The following is a 9,554-nucleotide window of genomic DNA, read 5'->3' as shown; positions in this document are numbered from 1 at the left end:
AAATCTAGAATTTGCAGGCTAAAAGTAAAAATCCAACTTTGGGCTTATGTTGGCGACCAGTCCTCCTCTGTCATTCAATATCCTCATATCAACTGTATCAACTGTAGTTGAACTCTGGCTTTGGTATCGTTTCTTGGATCTCCCTTTGAAGGCCCTTTGGTCTCTCCATCTGCCGGTCTCCCGATCTCCTCTGTGAAGGCTCGACAGCAGTCTCCATAATACGATCATCATCAGTGCCCGCACCCAGTCCAGACCCAGTTCATCACTCAAAGTAGCGCTTCTTGAGGTCCGGCGGATAGGTCACGTAGATGTAGTGCTCGTTCTGACCCAGACCCGCCTCCTGCTGCACAATCTCGTGCGTGGAGGCGGAGGCACGAAGGGATTGCTGGGAGGAGCCCACGTGGCGATGCCTCGTTTCCAGCGGCCGCGGATGCGTGTTGTAGTGACGCTGTGCATCGCCAGGAGCTCCAGCGCCCTGTCCCGATCCTGATCCAGCCACCATGTTGGTGGCAATCGGGCGAGAGGAGCTACTTGTATAGTCGCGTCGGTCTAAAATGTCCTGTGGGTAGGCCAGGCTCGTCGAGTGACGATGTTGCAGGTGGGGATGCTGTCCCGTATGCTGCACCCGATGGTGCAACGGCGTGTTGGCGTTGGAGGAGCTGCTGCGAACGGCCCCTTGGGTGGGTGTGCCCACTGTTGGCCCCACCGGACGCTGATCGGCGATGTAGTGCCGCGGACTGTGACGATGATACTGCACCTGCTCCGGGTACAAATCCCGAACGGATGCCGCCTGCTGCTGCTGTTGCTGCTGCTGCTGCTGTTGGTAATAGTACTGCTGCTCCTGAAGCAGGTGCTGTTGCTGCTGCTGACCAGCTATCCCGCCGGCGTCCAGGTCGAGGTCGTGCCGCGTGGCATAGTCCACATGGTAGTGATGACCCGCTGCTGCTCCTGGCATGTAGATGCTCCCGCCGGCGCCGATGGATCCCTGGCCGTAGTAGTGGTTCGCGTTGATTGTCGTTTCTTCGGAGCTGAAACAGGTGACTTGGGTTCGCTCAATCTCAATGGAAGGAACAGGTGGCCAGGACACACTTACTCGAACAAGATCCAGATAATGTAGTAGCAGAAACAGATCCCCGTGGAGAGCACGAAGATCAGGATCACGATTAGACCCCAGGGGAAGGCTCGGGGCTCCAAGGGTCCATCCTCCCAGTAACGATCGCACGTCAAGTACCAGCACACCGCCTTGTTCATTTCATCTGCGAGCATGAAGGGTTTCAAGTATAATTCGGATCAGAAAGAACATAAAGCACACGAACCTTCCATCTCCTTGAAGGCCTGATCCGACATGGACAGTAGCAATCCTCCGATGCAGCTCCTCAGCAGCATCTCGCAGCGGTTCTTCAGCTTACTCAGCTCCTCCGGCTTGCAATTGGCTCTGGCCTTGTTTCCGTTTCCATTAGCACCCGATCCCTCCTCCGTCTTGACCTCATCAGCGGACTGGCCACTGCCCTCGGGCTGTCCACTCCCCTTCTCGTCCTCCTCCTCGCCCGTCTCGTTCTGCCTGCTGGCCTCCGGATCCGCTGCCGGCTTTAGGTGCGCCTTGCCCAGCTCCTTAAGCTTGTTAAGCAGCTTCTCGCCGGCCGATCTCGGCCTAGCCGCCGACCCGTCCTCCGGAGATGGATCTAGGCGAAGGGGATTGGCTGTGGTGGATGCACGATCTCGGGGGTGGTGGTGGGATTGGGGATGTGTTCGCTCACCTGCCGGTGACTGATTCTGCTTGCTGGCCTGGCTTGGCTTGTCTTGAAGTAATTGACGGTTTTGTACTTTGGCGGCACGCGAGGCACCCAATGTGGAAGTTCTAGAAAGGATTGAGGCATCACATAACTGAAGACAAATGTAAGAGCACCAAAGCAGAACGCACCTAGGTATTAAGCTCAAGTAGGCAGCATTCGCTTTGGCCAACGCGGAATTCTGTCCCAGGGAGTCGCCCCACACCTCGATGTCCGTGACAATGTGCTGGTCACCAAACTTCAGGCTGGACGCGTCCTCCGTTTCGAAAACCTCACACCGCATGATGTCGCAGAAGTCGGCCAGGCAAACGGCATCCTCCGCCTGGAAATGCAAGTGGAAACGAAAGTTTAAGTACTTTTAGTTCTCTATCCTTGATCACACACTCCTTCTCCACCTCTAAATTCCTTACCTGGTTGATGATGCTCTTGTGGCGCGTGTCGAAATGTAAGTCCAGGTGCTTCTCCTGGTAGAAGCTCTTCCCACATTTCCTGCACGTCCACTGAGTAGGTCGATCCCTCTGCTTGGCATCCTGCCGGGGGGCAAAAACATCCCGGAACGGATGCAGCGGGCACTCCAGCGGCAGCTTCACCTTTTAGTTTATAAGTTTAGGTATGGCCGGCTGATATAGAGGGAACTCCCGTCTGGAGGACTTACCTGATGCTTGTCCAGGATGGGAGTCCATTTGGAGCGCACTATTTTGCGCACCAGTCGGCTGTTATCTCGCGAGCAAAGGATTCTGATCACATTCGTGGGTGGCCATGGTATCAGCAGCAGAAAGTAGACCAGTGCAATCTGGAAGTGTTTGAATTGGGTCTCTAGATTTGGCATGAAACCAGAACACATGAAGTAGCCCAGCACGCAACTTTGCCGGCTGACCTAAAACCACCCTCCCTTTCTTTTTTGGGTCACTTAAAGTTGAAGGGAGAACCTCGCAGAAAATCGATAGCGAAAAAACTGAATGAAAGGGGTGGGCAGTTGCGTCCTCGCGGAACACGAAATCCCTGCGACTGGAACCTGAAAGGATGACACCCAAGAGTTGCTCCCGTCTCCCGACTCACCTCGAAATTATGATATTTAGGCGACATTCATACTATGTATTTGTGGTCGCTTTGCTTTTGCTTTTGCTGTTGGTGTTGGTGTCTTGTTTTTCGGTCTAGAAATTCCTTTTACTAGTTCCTTTTTTCCAGCTCAAAATTACCTTCCTCTGCGAGGTATGAATTTTAGGATGGTAGGCTAAAATATTGGTTAGCCCTGCCAATGACTGGCTTTTTAGTTTGGAGTTCTGCTATCTGTTAAAATAAATAAAAATCCTGATTGAGCTTGTCCTACGTCCGCACTGGTAAAACTTTCCTCGCTCTCTGAAAGTGAATTCGCCACTTTCTGTGCCGCTCTCCCGATTTTCCGCTCTCTATTTCACTCCCGTTAGACCGATGTCCTGCGTCAGTTATCGGCAGCTGAGCCAAGGTTGCAATGGTGCAGCCTATCGATTGCCTTAATAAAATATTTTGAAAATACAATATTTGTAAGCCAATCAACAAATCCGTAAGTAAATGAAAACGACAAATATAATGACCTTCCGCAAAGTTGTATATAATTTAAATCCGCTTTATTTTGTGGGGGTTCGTTTTTGTTGCAATTCCCTTTTGTCGACAGGAACCGCTTAGTAGTTCTGTTTTCTGCTCATTACATTTTTACTATTTTACAAAATTCTAAACTAAAATTAAATTGTTTTCCATCGCACAACTTTCTTGAACAAAGTCATCTCTTGAATTAGGGGCGTTCCCAGTTGGGCATTTTAAAACTAGAGTACAGCCGGCGAGCGCTTCTTTTGGAATGACCCATGGGGATTCACAGTCCATTGTAGATGCGATTGATGGAGGATTGGTCGAGTATTTTCTTGAGCGCTAGAATTAGAAAGTTGTATGATGACAATTAAATATGAAATCTTTCATAATATTCCTTAAAATAATGTTTGTACAAACCTTCCTTGTCCTCCTCCGTAAGATCCTTCTTGGGGAACTCCACATCGAAGGTGATGTACAGGTTGCCGGTGAGGTTGTTGTTCTCGAAGTTGGGCATGCCCTCGCCCTTCTTGCGGATTCTGGCTCCGGGCCACGTGACCTTTTCCCTCGTGACGGGCACCAGGTGTCCATCAAGGTGCTTGACCTCCATGGAGAAGCCGACGAGGGCATCCTGCAGACTGATGGTCACGTTCGTGTACAGATCATCGTTCTTGCGCAGGAATCGCGGATGCGGCATCTGTTGAACGCGCACAATGAGGTCGCCGGGCTCCCCATCGATATGTGGCTCTCCCTCGGCCACGAACCTCGTCTCCTGGCCATCGACCATGCCCTGTTCCACCTCGATTTCCAGCGTGCGCTCCTCGTTGACAAGCTTCACGTTGGGACACTCGTCGCACACCGTCTGTTGGATCATCTGGAAGCGTCCGGGTCCCAGGTTCCGGGTGACCATCTCCTGACGGCAGTTGCACTTCCTGGTGCCTGAGGCGGGCTTGGTAACGGGCTTGTTCCTCACGATCTCCACAAAGTTTCCGGAGTAGAGCTCCTCCAGGGAAACGTACAGGTCCATGACGATATCGGCGCCTCGCGGAGCATCTTGCTGCTGGCCATCACCACCAAAGTTAAAGCCGAAGTCCCCAAAGAAGCTGGAGAACGGATCACCGCCGTGGTCCATCATGCCCTCCTTCTTGAGGCATTCCTCGCCGCAGCGGTCGTAGGTCTTCCGTTTGTCCGGATTGGAGAGCACTTCATAGGCCGCCCCGAGGTCCTGGAACTTCGTGGACGCATCCGGGTCGTCCTTGTTCTTATCCGGATGCAGCTCCTTGGCCAAACGGCGATACGCCTTCTTCACCTCGTTCGTGTTGGCGCTTTTCTTGACATTCAGTATCTTGTAGAAGTCCCGGCCGGCAAGAGACTCCTCCACCAGCAAGAGGGATAGCTGAATAATAACCAAGCACTTGATAAGCTGCATTTCGTTTGTTTTCCTGTTTGATTCAGCAATGCATTCTTTTCAGCCAGCTAATTCGAAATTTAATTTAAATGCTGCTGGCAAAAGTGTAAAAAATTCGTAGTTGTCGCCGCTGGCTGCTTTGCTTGTGTGTGTGAGTCGTGGGCTGCGTTGATTGGTTGGCACTGGCGTTAGGGTTGTCACCGCTCCTCTAACAGAGCAGCTGATTTGTATTACAGTCAATCCACAAACTCTGGCAACGTTCCTGTGCTGTTAAGCTGTGTGCCGTTACGCGCAGTTAAGCGCCTCTGGTCACATTCGCTAAATAAATAAAGAAACAAATTGTTTAATCCAATTTAGCCTGGCGAACTGCAAGCTTGCGGTTTATCATTCTCCGCTTTGCCCTGCTCGGCGACGCGCAAGTGCCTTTATTTTTAGTTAGATAGCGGTTTTCAGATCAAATGCCAAGGGCGCCCACGCTTGAGTTCAACTGTAAAGGTAATTGAAATGAAGTCCCTCAATGAAAACCCTTTCTTACGGTACTTTCGCTATTCCAGACACGCAAGAAAAAAAGGACTATCCGAGCATCCTAACGGGAATTCTCTGAAAAGTAATTTTACTAGAATTATGGCATACTGAATATCAAGGCCACAGCAAAACAATAACAACACCATCTGAAACTAAACAAAAACTGCAGCTGTGTGCGAGATAAAAGGTGAGTAATTCATCACCTTAATTATGCAGCCGGTAGTAGTGCAATAATACGTGAGTTAACTGTAGGGCTAATTCGCAACTGGTGATGTCATCACTTTAACACTTTAAGCGCGAGTTGATCAAGGGTTAAGATCAACCAGAAAGCAAACATTTCATGGGATGTATGTACATAATTTATCGACCTCAATAAACAGTAAACCCTTCTACGTAACGAAAGCCCTACTAAAAAAACACATTTAAACAATTCATTGGCTTAAAACAAACTATAAGGAGTACCATTCCATATTAACTCCATCAATATCCTTTTAAATATTAGAACATGTTGAAGCAGTAAACTGAGATCTCGAATTATCTTACTGGGACTCGTACATGCTCCAGAAGCTCTACTGTAGTTCCAGACCCCCTTTCTGCATGTTATCAGTCGTGGGACAAAGAAAAATTCATTGTAGTATAGAGCCCAATAATCCCACAAAAACAAGACTGAGTCAGTCGACGGGAGGAAACAAAGCAGGGTATCGAAGTTGCAATACGATATGCACTAGACTTACGATAAAAGAGGCCCCGCTTCTATTGCAGTAATAGAACTTTGGCTTACATGACGGATCAAGGCTGATTTGCTATAGTAAAACAGATCTGGCCCAACACATGTCAACCGTATTATCAATAGCTCCACTAAGCTAATCTTATCAGGGCCATAAATAGGAACCCCTTGTGAGAGTTCGCATTATCCGAACATCTTGACTACGCACAGCACACCAAATAGACGAGAAATGGGGTATTACCAAAATAACGATACGATATCTGCACTTGAGTAAATTTCAGTTTTAGACAAACGGGGACATGAGTACTTTGAGTAAAGCTAGATAAATATAAGTATTTATAATATAAAAAATAATCTGAATCAATCAGCATCAATCTGTTTTTTTGTTTAGCGCTTTGCTCCAATTTCTTATTGAAGCTTAAAACTTATGGCTAAAGTCAATCCGTTTATTTCGGGAACTATACAAGTTAGTAATTTAAGATTTCCATATCTTGCAATATGCTAAAAATATTTGAAACACACCCACTCTGACGGCCATAAAACACTTATTACCTTATTTACTTTACTTCTATATTTGCAAAATTTTATATGTAGATATGCTGAAAGAATTTTGACTCCCACTATCTGACGTGTATTACGGGTCTCTGATAGTCGTTTTCTAAACGCATCCAAGTGAATGCCAATCAAGCACTCCGATTAGCAAAATCCAGAGATTAGCAAATGAACCGAGTGGTAACCGATCGTCAAGTGGATCCATTAAAAGACAAAAAGTAGACCGCTGGCAAGCAGTTTCGCCCTGCCAGGGTACGCGTGCGGTTGTGAGAATTCCGATTGTGCCAAGGCAATAACAATTTCGAACCCCTTTAATTGAAAACTAGTAAGTTTGGGCAACCTAAACAGTGGCAAGTGCTGAAGAACCATAGAGATCTGCGGATGTCTGCACTTGAAGTTGACTGTGCGGCTAAGTGGGCTGTCCCACCTAATCTTCTCCAGCTGTCATGAGGACTGCAACGGACTTGGTCTCATTCAAAAATATTCAGACCTAATCGCCGATGCTTATCAAATACTTAAGCAGGGACCAGCCGGCGATAAGCCTTGGGCTTATTATTTTCAAAATTACCAACTCTGCTGGGTGCCAGGATGGGTGTACCGAGAAATAAAAGAATAAAAATTCCGTGATTAGCAGCGATACGGTTTATGAACACTGATTATGCAAGCAAAAATAACCCAACCCACAATTGTTCACTTCCAGATGCAACGAATTGCCTAGGGCTGGATTACTCCCACCTTGTCACTTCCTAAAAACCGTGAATCTTCCGAATCCCACGTATCCACCATGTGCTGCAAGTGCTGCGGAGAAACTCAACGCAAGGTCTGGGTCTTCGGCTTGGGATCGCTGTTCCTTGTGCTGGGAATACTCGTAGTGGTCTTCTGGCCGGGTATTGCTGATCACCTTGTAGAGGATGTGAGTATATTTAGTTAGTAATCAAAATATTAAGGAACTGCAAAACTTCTTTAAGGAGTAAAAGCAAAAGAAAGTAGAAGACTTAATTCTTGTTTGCGTCCTAGGTTACGTATTACATTGATGTAACGATATTATTGAAAAACTTATCTTCTTTCGACATATTAAAACGAACTTTCTTTTTTCAGGGCCTTACCCTCAAGCCAGGCACTGATACCTATGACAGCTGGCTGGAGGCACCCATTCCAATTTACCTGAGCTTTTACATGTTTAATTGGACGAATCCCGAGGACATACGGAACCCGAACATAAAACCAAACTTCGTGGAGATGGGTCCGTACACCTTCCTGGAGAAGCACAAGAAGGAGAACTACACCTTTTACGATAATGCGACGGTGTCATATTATGAGCGGCGCATATGGTTCTTCGATCCGGAGAGATCCAATGGCACCCTAGACGACATGGTGACTGCTGCCCATGCCATCACCGCGACGGTGGCGGATGAGATGCGAAACCAGCGCAAGATCGTCAAGAAGATCATAAACTTCATGCTGAACCACGAAGGCGGAAAGTTGTTCGTAACCAAGCCGGTGGGCGAATGGATCTTCGAAGGTTACCAGGATAACATTACCGATTTTCTAAACCTGTTCAACACCTCCACGATTGACATCCCCTACAACCGCTTCGGTTGGCTGGCGGACCGCAATGAGTCGCTGACTTACGATGGTTTGTTCACTATTCACACCGGCACTGACGATATATCTAATGTGGGTAGACTCACCCACTGGAATGGAAAGCCAGAAACTGGATTCTACAAGAAGCCTTGTGGCATAGTTAATGGAACCACTGGCGACTTGTTCCCGCCCAAGATGAATGTAAACGATGAGATTACGATTTTTGCCACCGATGCTTGCCGATTTATGAACCTCAGTCCCCGGGGCACATACGAGAATCACGGCCTGACCGCCACTAAGTGGGTAGGCACCGAGGAGACTCTTGACTCCGGGGAAAACTACCCTGACCAGGCCTGCTTCTGTGATGATCGACTTGAAGAGTGCCCCAAAACCGGCGTAGTGGAGTGCAAGGCCTGCCGAGACAAAGCACCCATTTACTCCTCCTTCCCTCATTTTTACCTAGCGGATCAGTCGTACATTGATGCTGTCAGTGGAATGAAGCCAGAGAAGGAGAAGCACGAGTTCTTCTTAGCCGTGGAACCGACCACCGGAGTGCCTGTTCAAGTGCATGGACGCATCCAGATTAACATGATGATTGAGCCTGATGACGACTACGAGTAAGTAAAGAATTATTAGGTACAAAGTGTCAAAGAAAAGGTCAGTCATCATGAAAATTTTATTTGCAGCATATACCGTGGGGTGCAAAAGGTTTTAATGCCCATGTTCTGGTTCGATCAGTACGCAGAGCTATCCTCCGAGTTGGCCTCGAAGGCCAAGGTAAGGCCTAATCCACACGTGAAACGACATTCATTTAAGCGCCTTGCTTTTCATTTCAGTTGGCCATTAATTTGTCCAGCTACGGAATCATATTCGGCTATTCCCTGATAGCTTTCGCCAGTGTCTTTCTCATCACCGGCGTCACGCTGACTGTGACGAAAAAGTGGGTGCGACGAACTCCCGAAGATGAGGACATACTTACCAACTAGAGCAAAATAGTTTTTAAGTGTTGCCAAAGTGCCAGGATATGTTAACTCTCCTAGTTCATTCTGATAGTCGCCCGTCACATGCTGTTCTTTGTCAGTTACGCGTTATGTAATATGTAAGTGATGCGAATCGACGTTCGTCTTGCATTTTGTGATAGCAAACCCTACTCTTAACTCTACCAAACACTACTGTATCTGCAATATTACACGAATCATTATCAAGTCGAAACTTATTGATTGAGATTTTACATATTGTACTTGATAAACAATTTTTCATAAAACCAAAACACTCTGTGCATTTTATTTTAACGTTTTCATTTAAGTTTTCGTTTATTTGGAAAAGATAATTTTTACAACTTCTGTATGCTTTTCTCAAGGACTTTTTACTTATCGTATACGATTGTTGGATGCTTTAACGATTT

The 9,554-nt window shown here is 47.3% G+C and overlaps 3 protein-coding genes across 5 annotated transcripts; 1 reads left to right on the top strand and 2 right to left on the bottom strand.

Moving 5' to 3' along the window:
• Positions 1 to 18: 18 nt before the first annotated feature.
• Positions 19 to 3,071, bottom strand: LOC122611382. 3 transcript variants are annotated; one of them, XM_043784403.1, is made up of 8 exons: positions 2,850 to 3,071; positions 2,446 to 2,583; positions 2,201 to 2,380; positions 1,922 to 2,112; positions 1,758 to 1,858; positions 1,317 to 1,682; positions 1,094 to 1,256; positions 19 to 1,028 (listed from the first exon to the last, which is right to left on the bottom strand). In XM_043784403.1, exons 1-8 carry the CDS (start codon positions 2,874 to 2,876, stop codon positions 263 to 265), a joined length of 1,932 nt encoding a protein of 643 aa, XP_043640338.1. In that variant the 5' UTR covers positions 2,877 to 3,071; the 3' UTR covers positions 19 to 262. The 3 variants fall into 3 exon arrangements, with proteins under 3 accessions (XP_043640338.1, XP_043640337.1, XP_043640339.1); XM_043784402.1 differs by having other exon boundaries at positions 1,317 to 1,858; XM_043784404.1 differs by having other exon boundaries at positions 381 to 1,041; positions 1,317 to 1,858.
• Positions 3,072 to 3,378: 307 nt separating this feature from the next.
• Positions 3,379 to 4,933, bottom strand: LOC122611384 (dnaJ homolog shv). Its single transcript, XM_043784406.1, has 2 exons — positions 3,774 to 4,933; positions 3,379 to 3,695 (listed from the first exon to the last, which is right to left on the bottom strand). The coding sequence occupies exons 1-2, from the start codon at positions 4,780 to 4,782 to the stop codon at positions 3,640 to 3,642; spliced, it is 1,065 nt and encodes a 354-aa protein (XP_043640341.1). The 5' UTR covers positions 4,783 to 4,933; the 3' UTR covers positions 3,379 to 3,639.
• Positions 4,934 to 5,064: 131 nt separating this feature from the next.
• LOC122611383 (protein croquemort) lies at positions 5,065 to 9,419 on the top strand. The gene is made up of 6 exons (XM_043784405.1): positions 5,065 to 5,256; positions 5,316 to 5,473; positions 7,266 to 7,478; positions 7,664 to 8,766; positions 8,836 to 8,926; positions 8,986 to 9,419. Exons 3-6 carry the CDS (start codon positions 7,350 to 7,352, stop codon positions 9,133 to 9,135), a joined length of 1,473 nt encoding a protein of 490 aa, XP_043640340.1. The 5' UTR covers positions 5,065 to 5,256; positions 5,316 to 5,473; positions 7,266 to 7,349; the 3' UTR covers positions 9,136 to 9,419.
• The last annotated feature ends 135 nt before the right edge of the window (positions 9,420 to 9,554 follow it).

The sequence above is a fragment of the Drosophila teissieri genome, chromosome 2L (assembly GCF_016746235.2).
Source record: "Drosophila teissieri strain GT53w chromosome 2L, Prin_Dtei_1.1, whole genome shotgun sequence".
Taxonomy (NCBI): domain Eukaryota; kingdom Metazoa; phylum Arthropoda; class Insecta; order Diptera; family Drosophilidae; genus Drosophila; species Drosophila teissieri.
This window is presented reverse-complemented; position numbering and strand designations above follow the sequence as displayed.